Source organism: Carassius gibelio, chromosome B10 (genome assembly GCF_023724105.1).
Source record: "Carassius gibelio isolate Cgi1373 ecotype wild population from Czech Republic chromosome B10, carGib1.2-hapl.c, whole genome shotgun sequence".
Classification (NCBI taxonomy): domain Eukaryota; kingdom Metazoa; phylum Chordata; class Actinopteri; order Cypriniformes; family Cyprinidae; genus Carassius; species Carassius gibelio.
The window spans coordinates 22180400-22207456 of NC_068405.1; the positions used below are offsets into that span (position 1 = coordinate 22180400).

General features: G+C 35.2%; 2 protein-coding genes across 27 annotated transcripts in view; both read left to right on the forward strand.

Annotated features, from left to right (window-relative positions):
- On the forward strand, positions 1–4471 carry LOC127966902 (nudC domain-containing protein 3-like). The gene is made up of 6 exons (XM_052568252.1): positions 1–356; positions 1609–1886; positions 2001–2133; positions 2255–2398; positions 2796–2984; positions 3917–4471. Exons 1-6 carry the CDS (start codon positions 159–161, stop codon positions 4025–4027), a joined length of 1053 nt encoding a protein of 350 aa, XP_052424212.1. The 5' UTR covers positions 1–158; the 3' UTR covers positions 4028–4471.
- Positions 4472–6066: 1595 nt separating this feature from the next.
- LOC127966071 (calcium/calmodulin-dependent protein kinase type II subunit beta) overlaps positions 6067–27057 on the forward strand; it is a 63383-nt gene continuing 42392 nt past the window's right edge. For 8 of the 26 annotated variants that reach the window (XM_052566910.1, XM_052566911.1, XM_052566919.1 and 5 more), the window contains exons 1-5: positions 6067–6358; positions 10906–11000; positions 18568–18627; positions 18833–18887; positions 20268–20333. In XM_052566910.1, the coding sequence (XP_052422870.1) occupies positions 6297–6358; positions 10906–11000; positions 18568–18627; positions 18833–18887; positions 20268–20333 (338 nt within the window). In that variant the 5' untranslated portion in view covers positions 6067–6296. Of the gene's footprint in view, positions 6359–10905; positions 11001–18567; positions 18628–18832; positions 18888–20267; positions 20334–22521; positions 22595–27057 lie in introns of all 26 variants that reach the window. The other 18 variants (XM_052566922.1, XM_052566923.1, XM_052566918.1 and 15 more) reach the window with 5 other exon arrangements.

Consider the following 27057-nt stretch of genomic DNA (forward strand, 5'->3'; position numbering starts at 1 on the left):
AGTGCCGTAGCTGCTCAGTCTCGAAAGATCTGTTGTCATTTTAGTGCTGGTGCCCAAGTTTTCTGCTGGCTCTCTGTTGCTCTGCGTCTGTTTTCCGTAAATAAGCATCTAAATTAAACAGCTTTCAGTCAGATTCGATCCCGCTGAGCTGCTCAGCCATGTCTTCTCCGGTGGAAATGACCGAGCTGTATGATAACGCGCTGTTAGGGATCCTGCAGCATGTTGGAAACATTCAGAATTTTCTGCAGGTTTATTTCGGGTTCCTCTACAGAAAGACGGACTTCTATCGCCTTCTCAGCGGCCCGCAGGACCGCATGGGCTTCCCGCCCGGAGTAGCTGAAAAAATGGTGTTCAAGGTAACGTAAACGTTACTGACTGACTTTTGTTTTGATCCATTAAATTGACTGGATAATTTAGAAATAAATATAAATGTGGCAGTACCATGGTGCGGTTATGGCATCAGAATACAGTGGTTGTACTAAATGATTATTATTAGGATGTCAGTTTCACTCCTTAGCTAAATTAGTTAATTAATTATGAAAAATAAAGCGATTAATAGTGCTGTCCCCGCCCCCAAAACTGTACGTCATGTTACAGCGCAACGTTGATGAAATGTTATGTTCCAATAACAAGTACAAATGTGATTTAATTACTGAGATGTTTCTCTGATTATATTCTTTTATGTTCCATAGCTTATGTTAGGCCATTGTAGTCTAAATGTTTGTGTAATAAATTTTATGTTTAATCAAACAAATATTTCTTCCTAAGCTACTGTTTGTAATGGCTACTTGATACTCCCTCAGTTAACACAACAATAACTTAAATATTATTTTGTGAGTATTTTCACAGCCAAATTTAGTTTGCAATGAATCGATTAATTAATCACTACACTATGTAATTAATTAGTTTAAATATTTTTATAGACTTGCAGCCCTAATTATTATATTCATGTTCTATGATATTAACATATTTCATATAGTACCATGGTACTTCTGTTTTGGTACATGACCAAAAACACGGTATTGTCTTGTTTTGCTTTTAATGCGTGACACCCAGCCGTGTCAGTGTTTTAGATGTTTGTGACAGTAGTAAAATGTATTATTAATATTATTAAAATAATTAAATAAATCAAAATGAATAATAATTCATTAAATAAAATATTTTTTTTATTATTTATAATATTTACAGCATGTAACTGTTTAATAATTATTAAATAATTAAATTATTAAAAATAAACATCATTTATTAAATTAATTTTATTATAATTAATAATGTTAATAATTAATATTATTAATAATATACCATTTTGCTATTGCTGTGACAGTATCTTATTAATTATACAAATATTTTATCAATAAAAAATAAAAAATATTGAATTAAAACATTTAACTAATTAATTTTATTTATATTATCTCACTTTATAATTGCTGTGAGGGTCTTTAAAATAAATGAATTTAATGAAATGTTAATTTATTAAAATACAAATTATAATGTATTTTATAATAATTAATTTATTTATAAATATTATTTTATTATGCCACTTTGCAGTTGCTATAAAAGTCTATTGAATTTACTGTAAGTGTATTTTCTGTTCTTTTTTCCCATCAGACGTTTAAGTTATTTGAGAGTCTCGCGGAGCAGGACAGAGAGAGGGCAGCGAGGCTGGCAGAGGGTAATAAAGCCGCTCCTCCTGCAGTACAGGAGCTGGAGGTTCAATCTGAACAGGTGGCCGAAGCTCCTGTGGAGGAGAGGAGCACAGAAGAGCCCACGTCTGTCCCAGCACCATCAGCACAGAGCACAGAGACACACGGAGAGACTCCGAGCAGCACCGCTGAGTCAGCAGGAGCCGCGGCGCCATCAAACTCCGATTCTGACACAGCCAAAGTGTATGCTTGACTTTTAAATCATTTGCTCAAAAATATATATACTAAAACTTTTACTGACCTCAAAAGTTTGTGCATTCTTTTGATGTGTTAACAAGTTCTACTTCACATTTTCAGTGGACAAGAACGTTTTCAGTCGAATGCAGACAGTTATAATGGTGCCGTTAGAGAAAATTACACCTGGTCGCAGGATTACACGGATGTGGAAGTTCGAGTGCATGTGGAGCCTAACATCGTTAAAGGCCGACAGGTGTGTGTCCTGCTGTTACTGTCCGGCAGAATCCTCATTTCCATCTTTTTATCTTGCTGTCTAGTGTTACCTCAAAGCTAGTTTGATAACGGTCTGCTGTCTGTTCCATCTTTGCGCGCAGGTGTCTGTGGATCTGCAGCCGGGGAGGGTCCGTGTGGCCGCGAACGAGGGAGGGTCACAGCGAGTCCTGATGGAGGGCGAATTCACACACAAAATTAACACTGAAAATTCCCTATGGAGCCTAGAGCCTGGCCGATGCGTGCTGGTACACATTGTTTTTGGATGGTGTATCTGAAATGGGGATAGACTGATGCATCAGCCAGTTTTTATTTTTTCAACCAGTTTGAGACATTGTCAGAAATCACTGACAGTCTTGTCAGTTGAAGTTTTTCTTCTAATGTTTTTTAAAAAGTAGTTTAAGTTACAGAGTTTTGACTTGATTTGTAGTACAGTTACAGTATCAAAACATCCATCGAGATAAAAACCTGCAGAAACCTTGTAATTAACAATAACAGCCCTGTTTTGTGTACATCTCATTAAATTGTATTCTGTATTATATGGAATTTAAATTAGTATTATTTCAATGCAATCTGGAGACAGATCTGATGGATTTTGTTAGTAGCCGTAGATAGTTGTGATGATCAATTGGTTTTTTCCTCCAGCTGTCCCTCAGTAAAACCGGGGAGGTTTGGTGGAGTGCCGTGTTGAAGGGTGAGGCCGAGATCGATGTGAACCAGATCAACCGGGAACGCACTATGGCAACTGTTGATGAAGAGGAGCACGCTGTGCTGGACCGCCTGTCGTTTGATTACCACCAAAAACTCCAGGGGAAACCACAGAGCCATGAGATTGTGAGCAAGCAATGGACATGTTATTTTCTATGTTGCTTCATAACTGCTCTGGGATATTAAAGCAGTTCAGTTCAAGGACACTGCTGAAAATCTGCTCACCCTCAGGCCATCCGAGATGTAGATGAGTTTGTTTGTTCATCAGAGCAGATTTGGGGAAATGTAGCATTACATCACTTGTTGTTGGATGCTCTGCAGTGAATGGGTGCCGTCAGAATGAGAGTCCAAACAGCTGATAAAAACATCACAATAATTCACAAGTAATCCACACCACTCCAGTCCAACAGTTAATGTCTTGTGAAGCAAAAAGCTGCATGTTTGTTAGAAACAAATCCGTCATTAGGATGTTTTTAACTTCATGCTGTTGCGTCTAAAATCAGAGTCCTCTATCCGTAATGATGCTTTCTCCAGTGAAAAAATCAAATCAAGAGAAATATGCACAGATCAAGCACTAGGCAAAACCAGTTCAAATATGTAAGTTGATTTTGTTGTGGGAGGACAACCGTGGATAGACTTTTTCACTGGAAGAAGTGTTAATATGAATATGGACTAAAGCTATGGTTTAAAGTTAAAAACATCTATATGGATTTGTTTTCTAACAAACACACAACATTTCAAGCGGTTCATTGATGGACTGGAGAGGTGTGGATTATTTGTAGATTATTATGATGTTTTTATCAGCTGTTTGGACTCTCATTTTGACGGCACCCATTCACTGCAGAGAATCCATTGATGAGCAAGTGATGCAATGCTACATTTCTCCAAATCTGCTCTTATGAAGAAACGACCTGATCTACATCTTTGATGGTCTGAGGGTGAGAACATTTCAGCAAATGTAATTTTTGAGCGAAGCATTCTTTTAAGAGCCTTGGCACTTGTTTGCATGAGAAACTATCTGGATATTTCATTGAAAGGTGTTTGACTGTGTGTTTCAGAAAGTCCACGAGATGCTGAAGAAGGGCTGGAATGCTGAAGGATCTCCATTTAAAGGCCAAGACTTTGACCCCTCCTTGTTCAACATCCCACCCAGTGCTGTCCAGTTTTGAGGTCACATGACATGCCAGATGTAAAGTCAGCTCTTGACATAACACACACACACACACACTGAAGTACAGTGACTGTGTCAGTTTATTGCAGTGCTATAAAATGTCTGCACTGCACATCTTATGCCAATATAACTGATTCACTGACTGATAATTGTCTCATGTTTAGTTTCCAATGCAAAATGGGTCATTTATCATTTTTAGTGTTTTATGAAATCAGTTGACTGAGGGTTTCCTTAGCCATGTGTGTCCGTGATCTTACGTTTGCCCAGGTATTCGGGTTTATTGTTAGCAACAGTTGCAATCAGATGTGTTAAAGGTTTGCACTGTTTCTTTAAGCAGGTTGCTGCAGTTCACATGAGAAAGAAACTCTTCCCTTCACTTGTTTCCATTATTTGCATCAGATTTTTGTGCCTGAATTTAATAAAACATTTTGCAAACATTAAATGTGTCTTATTGTTTGATTGCTGTCACACTGCATTAGATATAGTATTGGCACAAACACACATTTCAAGCTAAAAATGTTATAAAAAAATAAATGATTAAATGATAAAACTCCAAAATGCTGGTGGACTCTTGTCTTTAGTTGACCCCACACATTTTCTGTAGAGTTCAGAGGACTGGGACAGCCATGGCAGAACATTCATTTTGTGCTCAGTGACCCATTTTTGTGTAAATTGTGATGTTTGTTTTGGAAGATCCATCCATTTCTAGCACAGGCGGTCAGGTTTTGAAGGTTTTTTTATGTGCTTGTCTATTGCTGTTTACTAGAATCCATGATGCCATGTATCTGAGCAAGATGTTCAGGACCTCTGGCAGAAAAATAGGCCCACAACATTCAAGATCCAGCAGCATATTTAACCGTGGGCATGGGATACTTTATCCCTGTGTGCACCAAAATAATTCTTGTGTGCCAAAAAGCTCTTCTAAGCTTCACTTGACCTCAGAATCCAGTCCCATTTGATGTACCAGTAGTGTTTGGCAGCTGAATACGCTGGAGTTTGGTTTGAGATGAGAGCAGAGGATTTTTCTTGAAACTCCCCCAACTTTTTTAAAGCTTCCTGACCACAAGACTGAACTCATTTCTACAATTCTTTATCGGTGAACCCTCTAGAGTATTTGGTCACGCAAACTCCTCTTCCTTATCAAATATTGAGACAATATAGACAGGCAGATATTTTGCAAATCTTTTTGCCGCACATCAGAGCTATTTTCTTTGGTTTTACCACTTGTGATTGATGATTATAAGGGAATTTGGCCTTTGTTTTACCTCTTACCTGTACCTTTCTGTTAAACTGGAAATCATGGCTGGACAATTTCATGTTTTTAATCACCTTGGTGTGCTAAAATATGATAACATGAGGAGAGAGATACTTTACACATTTACACATAGGAATTTCCAGGGGTGGTAGTAATTTTAGCCAATTACAAAAAAGTTTATTTTAGGTTAGAAGTTTGTTAATTTCTTTGAATGAAAGAGAAAAAGGATAAACAATGCAGATTTATTTTCACAGAGTTTTTTTATTTTTATTTTAATTATTAACAAAGGGTTACTATCTATCTATATCTATCTATCTATATATATATATATATATATATATATATATATATATATATATATATATATATATATATATATATTCATTTATATATTCATGTATTCAGTTCATGCATGAAAACTATAAAAACTGCTGTCTCGATTAAAATTACATGTGAAAATGAAAGAAACGTGTTAATTTGCGAAATGCATCAGATTGCTTTTAAGGCATTTTTTTCAGCGTTGAGAATTATAACCAATCACATAGATTTCTGTTTAGCTTATGGCCAATCAGGGGCATTTTAGGTTAGTCATTGCTGAAAACAACGAGTGCGCAAACTATGTGTGTTTCGTGGGATATATATTTGAAGCGTTGTATATAGATTTGGCCCGTTAAATTGAACATTATTCATTTCTAAATGTGTTATTAGTTTAATAATTACACCCACTAAAACAGGTGAAAAACGGAGAGACGTAAGCTCCGGCGCGCCCTCCAGCGGTGACAGCGCGCGCGTCTCTCACAGCGGAAAACTAGTGCACTGCAGCTGAACAGCGCATTCGGTGAGAGGTCGGTAAAGCAGTCGAGTCTGCTCGTCGGCGAACCTCTCCCTCACTCGAATCCGTGTCCAAGTTGAAGTTTTGTCCTAAAAAATCCCACAAGTCGAAGGCACAGGAGAATAATCGTAGTGCTGGACACAAAGCTCGGATATCGCCGCGAACGCTGAGGGCTGAGAAATGGCAACGACAACTTGCACGCGCTTTACTGACGAGTACCAGCTGTATGAAGAACTTGGAAAGTAAGATTTGCTTTCTCGGTTGGTGTTTGTGCGTAACCCGAGTGTATTGTATTGATATCACAAATTTCCTGAATGCAAATTCATATGCAAAAGCCGAAAGGAGTTGTCAGGAAACCTCGGAAGGAGTTGAGTTTAAATACTACCACTAACGTGCTGTTTAACTGTATCGAGTCTATGATGATAAACGGCGACCTGATAATCCTTTTGATAGTGTTTGATGCTTTTTGGCATCTGAAATGCATTGAGTATCTATCGGGAATCCTAAAGGCGTGTTGCATTTAAATACTCTGTTATCATATATGTTGAAGTTAATGTTTATATATTTACTATACGTGCATGCATATTTTTTTTGCATGTTTGAATTCGATGCATCTCGTGCAGGATGCACAAAAGAGTTGTCAGGAAACATCAGAGGGAGTTGCATTCAAATACTCCCACTACTGTGTTTATTTGAACTGTCTGTGCTCATAAATATAAGCCGTCAGGGGTTAATTTTGAAGATATTGCATGTTTTGTGGCCCCTCTGGTGCATTTCATGCAGAAAGCTCAGAGGAGCTGTCAGGAAACATTAGAGGGGAGTTGCATTTAAATACACCCACCACTGTGCATATTACAGTGAATATTTATGTGCATACAGTCTCTGATTATAAAAATGAGCATGCATGTGTTAAATCTTAGGATGTTGCATGCTTTTTATATGATGTTTGGAAAAATAACTGGAGTTGCTTTGAAATGCATTAAAGAGCTAAACTAAAGAACTAAAGCTAACTAAAGAGCTCTTATAGTGAGTGCATTGAATTAAAGAGCAAACATGATCAATTAGGGGTTAATTTAAAGGTTAATGTAGAGATATTGTGTATCTAGAATGCACAAGGGAGTTCCATTAATATGCATGAAAGTATTTAACATAATCCTGAGGATATTGTGTGGTGCATTTCATGCAGAAAGCTCAGAGGATCTGTCAGGAAACATTACAGCGGCTTACAGGAGTTTATTTCATATGTCTGATTATAATTATCAGCTGTCAGGAGGTTATTTGGAGGTTGTGTTCAGTGTGATACATTTGAGAGTATTACCAGGCCAAAAGGTCGCTACGTTTTATCTAGACACTCTTTGAAAAAAGGTGCAACGCTGTCGCCTGTGCGGGATCCTATAGGTACAAAATTTAAAAGTTACATTTTTGTGCATTATATCCCCCTAAATGCTGCATATTATTATCTTAAGTTACACATTATTACTGTAAAGTGCATATTAGTATCTAAAGTGTACATATTAATACATTTGGACAGTTTTGTATTTTCCGAGAATGCATATGAAGGGTTGATACAGTTTATCAAGTGAGTTCTATAATGAATGTTAAAATGTATCATAAACTCTGGTCAGGCAGAGAAGGGTCTCTACATTGTGTCGTTCTGTCCTGTGACATTTGGAGCTGTGAGAGCTGCCCGGGCGGCTGTTTGCTGTCTGTAATCTGACTGCGCGCGTGTGTGTGTGTTTGAGGCATGCCAGTGGCCTGACGTTAGGAAATTATTTTACTCTCTCAGCCCCCCCCCCCCCCCCCCCCCCACTTCTTCTCCAGATAGTCATTATTGTGTTTCTTTTGCACCTTTTTTCTGCCGAATGATTAACCAGGCCCCGTGTGTATCACCCACAATCACAGAAACATCGTAGTAGACAGACTTTTATCATAAGCTGTTTCATAACTTTTTAAACTTCTCGTTTTTTTTAAATACTCTGTGGGTTTCATTTTCAGTTCATCTCAACGTAGAGTATATTCCCGCTCACTGTGGAGAAATAGACATTTTTAAATTCTTTTTAAACGTTTTGTATTTGTGATGTTTCAGCAGATCTTACTGAACTGAATATTTGACCACATCCTCAGTTTGTGGCAGAGACATGCATTTTAGCCTCTTCTTAACAGCTCTTTGTTAGATTGTACAGATGTAAAACTGTACACAACATATAAAATATATATTCATAATGTTATATAGAAATACTTTTGATATATATAAATTAATTAGAAAATGTTAATGTGTACATGTATGTGTGTGTGTGTATGTAAAAAAAACAAAAAAATGACCTCAAACTTTTAAGAAATATTTTTTGATCACCAAATCAGCATATTAAAAAGATAAGCCTGGCTGCTTTGCCGTCACAGGAGTAAATTATATTTTGAAATATATTTAAACAGAAAATCATTTTTTTTAACTGTAATAATATTTCACATTAATACTGTTTTTAACTGCATTTTTGATAAAAAAAAATGCAGCCTTCATTATTATTATATTATGAATTTAGTAACACTTTATGGTTTAATTTCCAGTTCTAGGGTTCTGACTCGTCAGAACAGTGTTGTTGTAGGTGTTTTGGGTTTGTGAGTGTGTGTTCTGCGGCTGTGTGCCAGTTTACCCTGAACACCTCAGCAGCCCGCAGCTCGGCGGTTCAGTTTTCCTGACAGGCCGACGGCAGTAAATCAGCTCAATGTCTCCGCTGAGACGCTCAGGCTGTTTCCAGCACTAATGAAACGACTGGTTCCCTAACAGAGCGCACGAGTCTGCAGACAGACTCTCTCCGGCCTCCACACGGTCTCATGACCTTCTGCTTTATTAGGCGAGAAGCTTCTTCTTCTTCATTCTTCTTGAACGTGTTGTTTCCCACACACTGGCAAGCAATAATTGATTTCATTAGTTATAATAATACATGATATTAGTGGTTGAATGCATTTATTATTATTATCGGCATTTGCTGAAAAGATTTCGGTTTTGATCGATAAATGTCACAAGTGGGACTTTTATTGTAACAGCTCTGTGAACTTTTGCTCTAGTAAATAACAAAATGATTATTTTTAGTAAATAATATGCAAAATCTATTTTAATTTAATTTTATAATTTAAATTAAATAGTGCAATTTCACATATATTGGCTTCATATCAGCCATCATAAAACACATTATAAATGTTAATGTGTTAATATGCTGACCTTACTGTAATCTTCAATGGCAACATGGCAAAGTAATGATATCAGATGGTAATACTATGGTACTTCATTACCATATGCAAATTAAATTTTATTGAATTATGTGCAGTATATATTTATATCTAGGCCAATATTTAATGCTTAATTTTGCATTCACAAATATTTAATCTTTAAAACACAAATAATTTAATAGTTTTATAGCTGTGAAATGTTTAATATTAAAATATGCAAATATTTATTAATAATATAGTTTAATGTTTTGAGGCCTAAATTAACTTGCAACATTTAAACTTATTGAGTTTAGTTTTTAGTGTTGTTATCTTTCATTTTATGGAATTTTAATGTCATTTAATGTGCAATTGGGACACTGTTATAGATTGTATTATTATTTTAAATTAGTTTTTTTTTCATTATTTTCTGTTCATTAAAATTTTTATTGAAGTTTGTCATTTTTGTTTTGATCATTTTGTGTTTTACCCATATATGTCTGTATAGTTTCTATAATTTTTTTTTTTTTATTCATTTTTATTTTATTTATACACACACACACACACACACACACACACATTTATTCAATTCGAATTTCGAATTTATATTCCGCAATTCTGACTTTATAACCTGCAATTGTGATATAAAGTCAGAATTGTAAGAAATAAACTTGCAATTCTGAGAACATATCAGACCCCCCTGAATTGTGAGATGGAAAGTCGCAATAAGTTTTTATTTATTTTTTATTTTTCTCAGTGGTGGAAATGGGCTTCCATTTTATTGAGTCAGAATATTAATTGATTACCCATAAACTTATTGGCATTAGCTAGAATTTTAACATTCATTACTTATTTACATGTTGAAAATGTCCTAAAACATAGTACTACCATGTTACCGTTTCACTTTTTTGACCTTTACATCTCTTTCATGATGTTTTGAATGATGATCTGCATCTTATGATACTCAAGACCTTCCAGGCATCGTTTCTTCTAGACCGCTAGCCAAGCGAATCGTGCGCAGGTGATTGGCCTGAGGTCATGAGGGGGCATATGCTCTGTTTTTATCACATGTTCTCATCACATGGGTGTTTCCAAGGGTATTTGAACCTTTCGGTGAGGGGCTCGGGAAGTCACAGATCTGGAGCGGCTGCTTGAGACATGCAGAGTGTATTGTGTAACTGTAACAAGATATGCTAAATTTAGCCAGTAAGGAATGACATCAGACCGTTATCATGAATGTCTCAAGTGATTTTCATAACGCAGGTCTTTCTGAAAATAGACTCAAGGAGGCTTTTGAAAGACAGAGTGTGTTCTACATTTTGTGTCCCATGTGAACATCATGAATATTTGTGCATCAAACTCCTGCGTGTTGCTTTCATTTCTGATCTGGCTCTGTTGATGCTTCTGGTAAAGAGGTAGATGTGCATAACTGTTGTTCTTCTTAACAGTTCACCCAAAAATAAAACATTTGCTTGCATGAAACACAAATAGAGAACAGAAGTGTCCCTTTAAGCGTTTTGAACGGATATTTTGGGGTTCCACATCAAGTTCAATAGTGTATTTTCTTCTCTGTCTGTTTCTTCAGGGGGGCCTTTTCCGTCGTGAGACGTTGTGTCAAGCTGTGCACGGGCCAAGAGTATGCTGCCAAAATCATCAACACCAAAAAGCTCTCTGCAAGAGGTAAATCATGACTGCTGGAAAATGCTTTTGGGCAGGGAAAAGGGGGTTGATTTGCACGTTGAGATGGATGATTTGTCTAAAAAAACTGCCTATTTTCAGATCTTTTAAGGATATTTGATACATTCCTTAATATGAATGCATAGTGGACTGAAATGGCTTGAAATAATGGGTTTGTTTCAAGCAAACATCTTTAAATAAATTTTACTTTGCTCATATAAAATTAATAATTTTTGGAGTTACCCTTCAGAACCATTCAGAACTTTGGGGTTGGTAAAATGTTTACATTTTTTAAATATTGTCACCAAGGCTGCATTTATTTGATCAAAAATACAGTAAACATTAAGTATGTTTACAATATTACCATAATTGTTCTATTTGAATATATGTTAAAATGTAGTTTATTCCTGTGATGCACATCTTAATGTTCAGCATCATTACTCCAGTCTTCAGTGTCACATGATCTTCAGAAATCATTCTAATATGACGGATTTACTGCTCAAGAAACATATCTGATTATTATCGATGTTGCAAACAGTTGTGCTACTTCATATTTTTGTGCAAACCATGGTACTTTTTCAATAAATAGAATGGCATGTGTTTAAAAAAAAATGGTAACATTATAAATGCTACTCTTGATCAATTTAATGCATCCTTGCTTTAAAAAAAATATTATATTATTTCTGAGCCTAAACTTTTGAAAGATGGTGTGTTCAAAAATAACCACAGTAAACCTTGTTTTTACCATTAATTCTGAAGTCATTTTTCACAATCCTGATCAGTAAATTCAATTATAATTTGGAGCCAAGTTTAACCATTATGTATCATGACTAAAATGTTGTTTGACTAAAACGTGACTCACTTTTAGTCAACTAGAACTTGGACAAGACAGGTTGAATTAATATGATTAAAAACTGAAAAGGAGATTTGACACAACAACAAACAGCTGACTAAATTAAAGTAGTTCCCCCAGAATGAAAATTCTGTCATCATTTACTAGGGCTGTGCAATATTGAAGAATAATGCGATTTGCGAGACCTTGTTAAAAAATGTGATATTCGATATGTGATACGATATTGCTTAAAGTGTGTAAAATCAATTTCAATTATATTTTAAAATATAAAAAAAATAAACTATAGTCTGATAAAGTTCCAACATGATTAAAGGCAAGTGAACAATGAGTAAAAAAAGAAATACACAATTTACAAGCATAGAAAAAATAAACTGTACTATTCTGGTACAGAAATTTAATAATTAAGTGTAAAATAACACTGCACTGTGTCCACTGTATGTAATTTAGATGAATCATTGTTATAGCTGTTTTGTTGTTTTATTAACATTAGTGACATATTCAGCAGCACATTTATAGGCTACTGTCCCTTTAAATCCGACCGCACGGATCCAGTATAATAATACACATCTGTCTTTTTTCTCAGCTGTTTACATTCATTTAAAACATAACCCACTATTTACGAGAATGATCGTTGAGACCGAAATATGAGGAGATGCGAAAGACGAATTAACTCTGTGTTTTCATGCGCCGTCTGAAATGCAATTCTGTGTGCATGCATGCATACGTGCGACAGAATTAACTGAAGAGACGCTGTGCAAGATGCACCTTGAGTCAGACAGCAAGACGAGACAGCAAAGAGTTGTTTACTGGAAAGTATTGCACTTAACTCTTTTAATTGTCAAGCAATTATCTGCTTTATGACCTTTGGCAACGTTTTTATTTAAGAAGCCTATTATTAAAATTATGCAGATATCGCATGGCCTTGCCATGAGAGAGAGAGAGAGAGAGAGAGCGCGCAAGAGAAAGAGTGAAAGCGCGAGAGAAAAATAAAATATCGCAATGTCATTTTTTCCCAATATCATGCAGTCCTATTTTGAAGAATGTCAGTAACAGAAGGTGGATTCAATTGCAAAAATAATCCACATGCAGGCAAAATATAAAAAGCCTTTTTTGTTAGACGGGGCTACATGTTGAAAAAGTTATTTTTTTTAATAAACCTACCAACATATATAATTTTTTTTTATTTTTTTTATATATATATTTTGATGAATGTTGGTAACCAAACCAACTGGTTACCAACTGTGTGCCAGTTCTGGTAGCAGTTGACTTCCGTAGTATTATTGAAGTCAATGGGGAGCATCAATTGTTTGGTTACCAACAATGTTTAAAATGTCTTCTCTGTATCTAACCCTTTACTACATGTTCTAGCAGACCCCAAAAATGCAATTATGAACTTGTAAATAAGCGTAACATGGCCACTTTAAATGACTAGGTGAATATAAAGATGTCAGCACTTAGCCTAGTTGACATGTTTGTTGTGGTGCTCTGTGATATTTTGTGTGAACGTGTGTCTGTGTGTTTTGGGAAGCATTGGCCTCACACGGGATAATCATACGGTCAGCAGGTCATCACAGGCAGCACGAGCATTTGGCACGCCTCGGCCAACATGCCAAGAGCCCAGGACTCGTGTGCATGCTAAAACACACACCCACGGCTTCAAGTACTCCAATACAAGGGGCTTTTGTTTGCTGCTGCACTTCTGAAACAAAGCCATGCCGCACTTCAAATGGAAAACTTTCAGATTGTCACTTCGTCACTGCTGCTGTTGTTTTGACTCAGCTCGTGACCACATCTGACACATCGCTGTCCCCTGACGCCCATGCGATGGTCCGCTTTCACTCAGACATCGGGGTGCATTCATACTATCGCGGTTTTGCTACAGAAACAGGGTTTGGGTGTCATGTGAAGTAGGGCTGTGCAAATAAATCGAATGCGATTTTCATGCGCATCTCGTCAGTAAAGGCGCTCCTGTGATTAGAAGTATATCTCCAGCACGTGCGTTCAGATCAGGGTTGCCAGGTTTTCAAAACAAATCCTGCCCAGTTGCTTCTCAAAACTAGTCCATAACTAGCCAAATCATGTTTCCAGGAGGTTCCCCTATAAGAAATTGTGTCCCGGGGCTAAAATACACATTTTTTGGCAGGGTTGTCTTGGTAAAATTCGCATTTTAGGGGCTAAACATCACATTATTGATATTGGGGTCGCTTCAACCTGCGGACATGAAAAACAACCGCAGACTTGGCAACACTGGTTCAGGTGGAGCGGCATTTACTACATAGAGCCATAGTCTACGGACAAGCTACACAAAATCGCTTTCAAAATCGACAAAGAATCGCTTGCGATTTTGAAATTGATTTTGTGTGAACTACGGCTCTGTGTAGTAAAGGCCAACCAGGGCTAGATTTGGACTAGTTTTGAGAAGCAACTGGTCAGCATTTGTTTTGAAAACCTGACAACCCTGATCTGAACAAACGTGCTGGAGATATACTTCTTATCACAGGAGCGCCTTCGATCGCATTCGATTTTTTGCACAGCCCTAATGTGAAGGAAGTTTCAGCGCTGAAAGAGTTAATGTGGCTAGTGCAAACTGGAGCAAATGTGAGGGGGAGGGGCCTGGGTAGAGTGATTGACACCGAGCGCAGCCAATGACCCTGCAGCTTCTTCCTCAACAACTATTGTCTTATTACACAACAAGAGCTGCTTTGGGGAAGTTGTGATTTGCTGTGAATACTTTATGCATAATCGCAGCACCTGCAATGCAGTATGGAGTTGACCTGGATTTACCTGAAGTGTCTCACACACACACACACACACACACACACACAAACACACATGCTGCACTTGGTTGATCAGGGCAGTCACCTCGGTGATTGTTTCCAATTATAATGGCTTAGTGCTGGGATAAATAGCAATAAAATTGATTGTTGGAGCTGTAATTGTTTCAGACAGGCCTATTATCCTGCCATGCAAACGTGAGCACAGTTGCATTTGATTGCATATGGTTGTGGCTTCCTCCGTGTGAAATTATTTTTAGTTTACCTCCTGGCAAATTTAGTTTGCATCAAAATTGCCTATGTTTAGTTATTCTATTATTTAGTTATTGGAATATGTTATTTACATAAAAGCATCAACAGATAAAAGCTTCTGCTAAATGCACAATGAATCAAATCCCAATAGATAAACGTAAGTCCTGGCCTCTAATTCTTCTGGGTGAATATCCTGATTTAGGACAGCACTATAAATCAAAGTAACTTTTGGCTGCACAATATAGGCAAAGATTTTTGTGATTTAAATATAAATGACTATCAAACAATGTTAATAATAATAAACAGTCATAATGAAGGGACACTCCATCCCAAAATGAACATTTTGTCATTAATCACTTACCATATCGTTCCAAACCCGTAAATGCTTTGTTCGTCTTCAGGAACACAAATTAAGATATTTTTGAAAATATTTGAAAATCGGGAGGCTTGTGACTGTCCCATAGACTGCCAAGTAAAATAGACTGTCAAAGTCCAGGAAAGTATGAAAAGCATCGTCAGAATATTCATCAGTAATGTTATGAAGCACAAAAATATCAACTTAATTCAATAATTCACCATGGTGATGTGGAGAGACACAATGGAGATGAATTGTTGAATAGTTTTTTTTTTTTTTTTTTTTTGTGGACATAAAAGCTTGATGAGAACAATAAATGTTAGTATTATAATTTTACAGTTTTGCTGCAAAATAAAAAAACAATTCTACAGTACAATATCATACAAAACAAATTCTTCCTTTTCTGATATAAATAAAGTAGTATAGACTAGACTGCAAATGAAATTTTAACACTAAGTTAACATTTTTACTGTAAAGTGTATTTTTCTATTTTACAGTATTTTGTTTATTAATTTAATTATTGTTATAATAATTATTATATTATTTTCTAGTTAAAATGTTACATAATCTCTATTTTATTTATTTTTTGACTAAATTGTGCAATCAAAATTTTTTATCTGGGGGGGAATATTATTCCATCAAATTGTGCAACCCTTATGTAATGTAAATTGAAGTACATAGTTAATGTACATATTGATGGGATTCAGAAGATAATTTACAAATGTCTTACTGGTACAGTAAAACATCCGTTTAATTTAAAAGTGAGAGTGTTTTTGACTAATTATCACTGAACTTCAGAGAAATCTCTAAATGCTCCCAGTGATTTTAGAATATGAGTGTACTGTGCTTGCTGACTGTAGTCTGGTGATGAAGCAGTCAGTCTCGGCAGGGTCTGATGCTCTTTGCTGCAGAGGCGTTTTGTGGTGTTTGCATGTCAGCATTCTCACAGCTTCACACCAGTCGCACTGCTCCATGTGACAACTTTTGTGTGTGTGAGTGTGTTTTGGAGAGTTGCAGTGAGGCCACAATGATACTCTCTAAACTGACTGTACATGCATTTTTTTTAGTGTAATTTTATATATTCCCTGAGGTCGACTTATATGCTAGTATATGTTAATTTAATCAATAATGTTATAAAAGATTTCCATTTCAGACAAATGCTGTTCTTTTGAACTTTGTTCATAAAAAAAAAATCCTGAAAAAATCATTATCACAGTTGCCACAAAAATATGAAGCAGCACAACATTGGTAATAATAATAAATGTTTCTTGAGCAGCAAATCAGTGTATTAAAATGATTCTGAAAGACCATGTGACACTGAAGATTGGCGTAATGATGATGAAAATTCAGCTTTGCATCACAGGAATAAATTACATTTTTAAATATGAATAGAAAATTGTTCTTTTAAACTGAAATAATATTTCACAATAGCAGTGTTATTTGAGTACAATTTATATACAATTATAGTTTCATTAATATTTTGATTAATATTTTTGATTTTAATTATAGATTTAGTATTTAGTTGTGTTTTGGTCATTTTTATTATTTTTTTCAAATGTCTTTATGTACTGTAAATTATTATTCTTTTTTTATTATTACATCAAACTAACCTGAAAGAAAATTAAATAATTCTTTCACAACTAGTTGAATTTATTCATTTATTTTTTTATTCTATTTTATTTTATTTCAGTTAAATGTTATTTATTTCATGTAACAAAAAGTAGCTTTTTCTTAAATGATGTTTTAGGTTAATTAAGGTAATGATGATAATCCCTGCACAATATTGCTATTACAATATTACTCTATTTTTGATCATAGTAATGCATCTTCGGTTAAAAATTTATTTAAAAAAAAATCTTTCCGACCTCAAAGTTTTGAATGGTGTTTTTACTCCCAAAACACTCCTAACTGAATTTTTCATGACCATTTTACACCCTCTATCACAGAATTATGTTTTTGAACCAAGTTCTGTTTGCAGCTGAGAAGTAATGTGTGTTTTTATAGTGTTTTATAGTAGGAAAACATCACCAATCAGACATTAGTCCTTTTGGGAACACTTAATGATGCTGGGATGATGGACAGCCAGCCGTGTGTGTTTTAATCAGGATTGTGCAGCGCTGAGGACGATCTGTGGTCTCTTTCCTGTATCACTCAGGCTTCCTCGTCCGCGTCTGTCTCTCAGTATCATGCAGATTCGCTCCAGTAGAGGTTGCATGATCTCTAGCCGCTGGTTGACCGTGTGGTTTACAGTAGATCGTGTGGTCTGTGTGATGACGAGTCTGACCTTTGCCGCTGTGTTTGAAGTGATGTGGAAACCGCTTTAAATGTGCACTTTTAACCAGATCTGATCTGAGATCAGTGTAAAATGAGCGGGAGCTGTTTGACTGGAGGGAAAAACAAATAGCACAATCCTTCAGAATGATAACAAGCTTGTGTGTTTTGTTCAAACTATGTGAAATTATGAAGGTTATTTTTTTAAAACAAACATTATGCATCCCATCCTGTGATGACAACCTAAATGCAAGCTGTTTTTAAGATAGTGGTGTCATTTTTTAACAATTCTTCTATGAAAAAAGCCATAAAAGCAAGATTTGAGTATTTTATTTATATAAGAAATAAATATTTCAGTTCAGCAAGGATGTATTTAGTTGTTCAAAAGTGACATTAAAGGCATTTATAATCATGATAATAATAATCTTTGAAAGTAGTCCGTTATTTTCTATTCGTCAAAGGATCCTGAAAAAAAGTGCATCAGTTTCCACAAAAAATGTGAAGCAGCAAAACTGTTTTCCACCTTGATAATGATAAGCAATGTTTCTTGCGCTCAAATCAGCCTATTAGAATGATTTCTGAAGGAAAGACTGGAGCAATGATGCTGAAAATTCAGCTTTGCTTCACAGAAATCTATTACATTCAAACATATATTCAAAAAGAAAACAGTTAGTTTGAGTAAATTTAGTGCTTCAAGTTAAACTAAATGAAAATAAGAAATGTTGCCTTTGCAAATAACTGAAATAGTTTTTTATATTTATATATATTTTATTCAGTTAATCTTCATTCGATTTTGTGTGGTTTTGGTTTTAGTTAACGGTAATTTCTCTGAAATACTTGTCAATCTGGCATATTTGGGTTTCTTAACTTGTGGTTAACTAAAGTTCATGTGAAACTGAAAGGGCTAACATGGTTTCAGAGTTCCTCAAAGTTCATGAAATCCCACAAAAAGATTTGTGCAAACTACTAATTGGTTAGAAGAAAAAAGCTTTTTAACATTGAATTACTCCATCTGCAATTTCTCCATTACATGACGCTTAACACGGTACCCAAATCTTTTCCCAGATCACCAGAAGCTGGAACGGGAAGCCCGTATCTGCCGTCTACTCAAGCATCCCAATATTGGTGAGTCCATTAAAGTCATCTTCTCCATTCGTGATGAAATCAGTGTGAAATCCATCATTCAGGACGCAGGTGGTTTGAGAGGCATTATTACAGAAAGCAAGCCTGTTGATTTCAGCCCATAAAACCGCTCTTTGAATTGTGCTGTTTGAGTGAATGGCAAATGAAGTGTGTGATGATATTATTACTCTCTTTCTCTGTAATGCAGTGCGACTCCATGACAGTATATCAGAGGAAGGCTTCCATTACCTCTTATTTGACCTGTAAGTGCTTCCATATAATATGGCGCATAATATCTCTCTCTCTGCTTTGTTTTTGCCACCCACTCTACCTTCCCCTCGCATCTCTCTTCATCTCTCTCTCTCTCTCTCTCTCTCTCTCTCGCTCACTCGAGAGCCAGTTTCCATAGCAACAGAGCCGGGCTGCCCAGCCGAAGAGAAATCCTGCAGCAGGGGTTTCCCCCCCGAAGCCCCAGTGTTCTCTCTTCTAGAGGATTCCCCGTCCATTCTGCTCTCTCTCTCGCTCTCTCTCTCTCTCTTTCCCTTACTTTTTCTGTCATGCATAGCCACACTGTCTTTATAATATATCTTCCTTAATTTGTGCTTGTTTAATAAATGCTGCTCTAATTATTTATTCTTTTCTTGATACATTATTTGATACATTTGATATATTTATACTTTGATTTGCTTTCGAAGTGAAGTATGTGATCTCTGCAGTATAATTAAGGACTGCGCCATTGGTTGAGCCAGTGTTGCTGTGCCAATCTGTTCTCATGCTGTTTTCACTTCAGGGGGGTCAACCAAACCAGACCTAACCTAGCACAGGATAAAGTAGTTTCCTTATGATAATAATTGTTATAAATAAATAAAAAAGTACTGAATAACACAAATCACCTTTAATTTATTACTTTTGGTGAAATTGCTACTTCCTTGATTTTATTTTAATTTAATTTATATTAGTATTTAAAATTTAAAATGTTAATATTTCTTTGATTATTAATTTAATTGTATTTTAAAATTATTATTATATTATTGATTTTATTTTAATTTAATTTATATTAGTATTTAAAATGTAAAATGTTAATATTTCTTTGATTATTCATTTAATTGTATTTTTAAATGATTATTATATTATTAGATTTATTAGCTTTACATTGATTAATATTTATTTAATATTGTTATTATTAGTTTTATTCTTATTTTTATTATTAGTTTATTTCATTTAAAACATGCAATTCAGGTTTTTCATTTATTTTATTAATATATTAAAAAAATTATTGAAAAATATTTGTTTGAGTCCAAACATATTTAATAAAAAAAAATCATCAAATGTTAGTTATTTTATTATAATTAATTAATGCATTTATTTATTATTAGTTAATTTTATTAATATTTATAATTTTTTTTACTTATTTTGTACATTTTATTTGATAAAAATTTCATTATTTTCAATTCATCATTTTAATTCATTTATTTGTTTTGGTTTTGTTTGCATTCTTATTTGACCTTTTATTTGACTTTTTCTTCTCTCCCATGCCATGCTGTAAATGCTTTTGCAATATGAATGCACATTTTGAATGCACTGGGAATAATCCCAGTTGAATATGGTGACCGTGGTACCTATATCGCCTCTCTGTCCTGCAGTGTTACGGGCGGAGAGCTGTTTGAAGACATCGTAGCCAGAGAATATTACAGTGAAGCTGACGCCAGGTAAAACAGCGTCTCCGTCTTCTCCTGTTGTCCTGTCCATTTCCCCTCCGTCCTCCCCATCCACACTGCTTTCTTCTTCTTTCACATGCATTTTAACCAGATAAAGTATGTGTTCTGCACACATTCTAGTATAACGTGAGTAATAGTTTGGTCCACATCATACGAGAGATGAGTTTTGTTTCAGAGGCTTGTTAAACGTTTGAGGCAGTGTCTCGCTGAGGCAGCGAGCGTGGGCGGCAGCTCTCTCTGCTGCAGGTCCCTTTGCTCCAGTTTTCCCATCGGCTTCTTTTTTTCCATTCCATCTATTCCTGTTTCCTCTCTGCATCAGATCCTCTCACAGACACACACACACACACTGCAGTCGCCCTCAGGAGAAAAGCTTTAATCAATTTGACTGTGTGGGTACGCATGTGGGAGTGAGAGATACGGAGAGAAACAGAACAAGAGATACTTACCGAGGGAGGAAACACAAGAGCTGGCGAGCGCTGAGACTACTGGAATCCATGAGCTCATCAGCCATATTCGTGGGTAGAAACATGTCACGATGCTGTCAGGACGGTGAAATGTATCCGCTCCCGAGGGCCGCAGACCCTCCACCTGCCTGCACTAGAGCGATGGCTAAAAGTAGGCCTCTAATTAACGCACATAATTACAGTGTCAGCTCACATTCAACGTCGCACGTGCTTTATTTGAGTTCGATCTGTTTCCATAGCACTAGAAACTACATGTTCACACTTTCTGAAGAAAATGACTGTTTTCTTCACATTACTATGCTGTTGCTAGGTGATTGCTGAAGTAAAAAAAAAAAAGTCTCTGCCGTTTAAAACTGTTTACAAGTCTGATCGGTTGCTTTAGGGAACATGATTCAGGGCTAAACAAAGAAATAAAAAAACTAAGTTTAATTCTATCTAAATGTATTGAAATAAATGTAGATAAATATATACAGTACACTACTTTTAAAAAGTTTGGAATGGTTAAAGTCTCTTATGTTCACTATATGGCTACCATATTTTCCGGACTATAAGTTGCACTTTTTTTTCATAGTTTGGCTGGTCCTGCGACTTATAGTCAGGTGCGACTTATATATGTTTTTTTTTCCTCACATATTTTTGGACTGATGTGACTTATACTCAGGTGCGACTTATAGTCCGAAAAATACGGTAATTGGATTTAAAATACAGTACAAATAGAAACATTTTGAAATATTTTTACAATTTAGAAATGTATATTTTATTATGTAATATATTTCTGTGATGCAATGCTGATATATGCCATGCTACACATATAAAGCATTTATTTGAAATGAAAAACCTTTTGTAATATTATGAAGTCTTTTGATGTCACTTTTGATCAATTTAATCCATCCTTGCTGATTTATTAATATTAACTTCTTTTAAACAAAATAATTACTGACCCCAAACTTACATATTGTATTTTTTTCATATATTAAATATAAAACAGGTATTAATGTCAATTAATTAATACATTTTATATAAAACCTATATTCAAAATGATTATTATTTGAATGTGTATCTATTGATTTATTTATTTAAATGTTTTTTTTTTTTTAAAGAAAACTTGGAACAAGCTGGAAATATTCAGTTGTAATGTAACAATTAATGAGCACATGACGGACAGGTCTGTAATTATCAATACTTTCTTACTAATACACTTTTTTTTTGGAAATTAAATGTCACAAAACCAAATGTTTACATGATACTTCAACAAATGTGATATTTTCAGTAGCACTGGGCTGAATGTAATGTACAAGTGACTTTTGTCGCTCACACTGTTTCCGGGTCAGACTCAGCGAACAGTCTTTATTGTATTAGATATGTGTGTTAAAAATACAGATTGCATATCAGAAAGCAGCCATACTCCCAGACAAACGCACATACATAGATCGTTTTCATATCTTCGGCATCCACTCTTCCCTTCATTTCTCCATCCCACGTGTGATCGGCAGCGATCTCACAGGAAATGATGCGTCCCGCCCAGCTGCGCTGCTATTGTTCTGCCTGGTGTAACATCAGGCACTGTTATCACTCGTCTCATTTCATCACCCTCTTATTAAACAGTCTCTCTTATCTGGGTTGTCCCTTTTCCGGTCTCAGCTCCACTCCTCCGCCACACCTCTCTCATCCTTCCTTTTCTTTTTCTTTCCCTTCTGTCTCACTTGTCTTTGCAGTCATTGTATCCATCAGATTCTAGAGAGTGTCAATCACATTCACCATCATGACATAGTGCACAGGGATCTGAAGGTCAGTATGGAAAGTGCACTGGACCACTGCATGTGTCATGTGACTTTTGCCTGTTTCGAGCCGCCCATGTGTCTGTCTTGAATGGTACGTCTGGGATTTTGGTGTGTTTCTGCATTCGTAGGCTGTTTTCACACTCGGTTTGATTGTTTGGTCTGAACTCGAGTTCGATTCCCTGCAGGTTTCTTTTCACATTACATTATTTGGCTACAATATGCAGAGTATTTTCATACTTAACCCTATAAAGTCTACTGTATCATATTTGAGACAAACTTCTAAGGCCTTCAAATTATTAAAAGGATCTAAACTAAGTATTTAAATATAATCTTACCAAGTGATATTATCGGGAGATATAGAGTGACAACTGATATTTATATGCATTTTATGTAAGTATCTGCAATACTGTTACAAAGCGATCAGAATTTCATCAGGACATATAAATATCAGCAACTGCTCCATATTTCATGTTTTAGCTCAGTTGGGTCCTATGAATAAAACCAGTTTTATTTTCCTGATATTTCACTCCATTTTTCCTGATATTTCAACTGTCTGAGCCATAACAGCTTTATGTATAAAATATGATACTCAATAAAAAAACATGTATGTGACACTGGAGCAAAAAAACTGTCATTAGTTGCACAGGTATATTTGTAGCAATAGCCAAAAATACATTGTATTATCCTAATAAACTATACATCAGTGGAAAGCTCATTTATTCAGCAAATCTCAATTTCAGAAAAAAAAAAAAAAAAAAAAAAAAAAAAAAAATATATATATATATATATATATATATATATATATATATAATTTTTTTTTTTTTTTTACACTTATATGAGTATAATTTATGTATATTTGTGTGTTTATGTATTTTTTTATTTTATTATTATTATAATGCATATAAGGCTTTATGGGGTAATGCGAGTGCTATTGTGAACATTAGCAGCATTTTTTTTGTTTTACCAGCTAGGGAACAGTGTAGGAGAAGACCTAAAACTGAAAAGTTTTTTTTTTTTTGGCTTTAGTTTTACTACAAAATCGTAAAGTGCACAGGGCATTGTGGATGAATTGCGAGAGATGAGAAGCATGCAAGTAGTTTGGTCTGAATTCCTCCACAGGTCAGTTTTGACGTGTTAGTTGGCTCTGATTCACAGTGTTTTGTTGTAACATTATAAAGATGTGTACAGAAAAGTGCCCGAGTATGCAATTTGGAGCTAGTGGCAAAAAAGAAAGACATTTTATTACTTTAACTCAATTTAGGCTTTATTGCTTTCACCAAAAGGTAAATTGCAACTTCAAAAGTATAGTTAAACCAAAAATAATGGTGTCTGTCTTTATTTACCCACCTCCATGGGTTTCCAAACCTACATCAATCACTTTTTATTTTCTTTATGTATATATTTTCTTTTTATTATTGTTTATAATATAATGAAAGTCAGTGGGATCTGTTGTTGTTTTGAACCAAAGCAGATATATTTGTGTTATTTATATAAAATTATAGTATTTATAATATTTTAAATTAGCTTTTATTTTTGTTTGTTCAGTTTTCATTTTAGCTTATGTTTTAGTAATTTTTGTTGTTTTGTAACTTTTTTTTAAATTATGTTCTATTTATTTTTGTTGTTGTAATTATTATAATATAACTCTAATAAACATTTTTTTTTTTGGTAAAATTGTAATTAAAAATTTCAAGTTTCATTTAACGTTTATATTTAATTTAATTTTTTATGTAAAGTACCAGTAAGAGTATAGAGCTATAAAATGAATATTAATAGCATAAATCAAATAATTTTGTCATGCCAGAATTCATATTAAGGCTTGCAGGCTCAAAATCAATTTGCTCTAAATTTAAATCTATTTTATTTCAGCTTTATTTCAATTACCTAAAATGGTAAGATTTTAGTCTTACCTAACAATAACCAACCCACTGTCAAATTATTATTTTTTACTTTCCACAGATGAAAGAAAGTCAGGTTTAGAATGACAGAAGTCTCCTTTTCGGGTGAATTGTCCCTTTAAGATACGAATAGAAACCCTTTGAGGGGAGATAAGGTGTATTTTAGGGTTGTGCCCCATTGACCAAACCAACCAAATTGTGTGTTCAGATGAACTCGGGTGGACACCAGACGCTCTATTGTGAAAACAGCCAAACTGGAGAGTATCTCCTCACCCTCTGTGTGTTCTGCTCTCTCTGTTTCTTGTCTCGCTGTCTGTCTTCCTCACTGTTGTTTCAAAACAGTGTCATTTATCTTTGCAATTGGGTATTTCTCGGGTGCGTGTAATGCATAGTTTCAGTCGAGCCTTTGAGGATGACAGAGTGCTGCTGTTTTGTTTAATAGTCACTTGAGTGAAGGGCTCTTTCAGAGTCTCGCAGCTCATTGCGGTCTCGATTCAGAAGCTCAAATAAAGCTGCTGACTGTATCTGCTCTGTTCGGCCACACGTCAACCAGACCTCCATGCTCTGTGAAGGAGGAATCATGATCAAATGGGAGGTTGCTCAGGCCGTATGATTTGCTTGTGATGCATTTAATAGGTCTGTTCTCTCAATTTAATGGCAGAGAAAAAAGTAGTCAGTTGCACTTTTATTGGCTGGGTACATACTATTAAGTTTCAGGAGTCATACAGAAGTAAATCCCCTAAATTACAGATGATTGACACCATAGTGACCATAGAAACATTTTTCCACCTTGCGATATCTGCAATTTTTCAACAAAGTAATATTAAATAAATATTTGGAAGGTAATACTTTAGAATATATTTGGAAGTAATATCTGGAAGGTTTGCTTTGCAGAGCACACTCTTGGAGGGTTGCCATGTCCAGTATTTATAAGCATCTTTTGGCTTGTTGTTTGGGCTCGACTCATAAAGCAATCCATTTTAGGAAGTTAATAAAGTAGAAAGGTGCAGGTTGTTATATTTTGGTATGTGGCTTATTTCCACAATAACACGTTTGCATTTAAGTTGCTTATGTGGCTTGTTCTTATTTGTCACTGGGTCAAGATGCATCTCATTCCCCGTCATTTCTTGCATTGTAATTCTGATACACAAAGTTGGTTAAATGAAATTGTACCAAACTAAAGCATCGTAACCATAGTAAAGTTTTATTTTTCTGTCTTGTGGTATCTGCCATTTTTAACCAAAGGAATAGAGCGTAAGTATTTGAAACATTTGGAAGTAATATTTGAAAGGTTGCTTTGCAGAGCGTGCTCTAGAAGGGTTGCAATGTCCACTTATTATTATTATTATTATTATTATTATTATTATTAAGCATCTTTTGGCTTGTTGTATGGGTTCAGCTTATAAAGCAGTCCATTTTATGAAGTTAATAAAGTAGGCAGGTGCAGGCTGTGGTGTTTTGGTAAATGGCTTATTTTCACAAGAACATGTTTGGAAGTTGCTTATGTAGCTTGTTCTAATATGCTGGTTTTTTAATTGCAAGATCTGGCAACACTAAATCAAGATGTATCTCATTCCTTGTGGATTATTCCCCAATTTCTGTAATGTGGTTGTTACTACTTGAGTTTTTTGGGAGTTAATTTAGTTGTTGAATGCGGTTGTCACTTCTACAAATCACTGACCAGGATTAAGAACTAAAAGGTGAACTGAATTTAGCTGTAGTGTGTACGTGTTCATTGTTTAGGAGGCTTAATTGAGTTCTCATTTATTTCATCTAATCACACTGAAACAGTTGTGGCCATATGCTCTGAAAACCATTATAATACAATATTTTGTTTTAGATTGAGTTTTTGAATGTGTAAAATAGGTGATCATATGTTAAGGATTTGTTAGGATCTCAGAGTGAGCCATTTCTGCAGCTTGGCTGTAATAAATTATTTTTAAGTTTTGAGCATTGGAACTCTTCTACCTCAAAATCAGATTCTCTATGTTATAACTACTTTAAAGAGATCCCATTTGTGATTTTTCTTTCTCGCAGAATCTTTTTACGTTATATTAGTGAACCAAACAGTGTTAGTCCAGGGGCTCTTCAGCTGGATGCCTGTGGGCCAAATCAGTCATCAGTCATTTTTATTCCCCTTCGATTGATATTGATGAAATAGCTGTGCTACCCGAGATGAGTTCAGCACTCAGTGGTCATATTTGGAGCAGAGTTGGAGGTTAAGTCTGTGGTTCAGACAGGTGCATCATTTTTTCAAAGGAAAAATGACAGAAATGTTAGTTGAACGAAAGTGGCTCATTTCATCATCAGATCTACTCTGGTTATAATGAAATGAAATTATCTGTTCAAATGCCTGAAAATCACACTTGTTTGCAGGGAAAATCTTTTAAAAAGATCTGTTATTAAAACATGCTAGTTTAACATTAGTTGGAAACATGTTAGCAAAATCATAATGCATGCTAGCCATGTAATAAACATGGTAGAATCATACTAATTCATGTTTGCCATGTGTTAAAACACGTTAGAACATGCTAATGTATGTTAGCATAGGTTTACAACATGCTAAGAACAA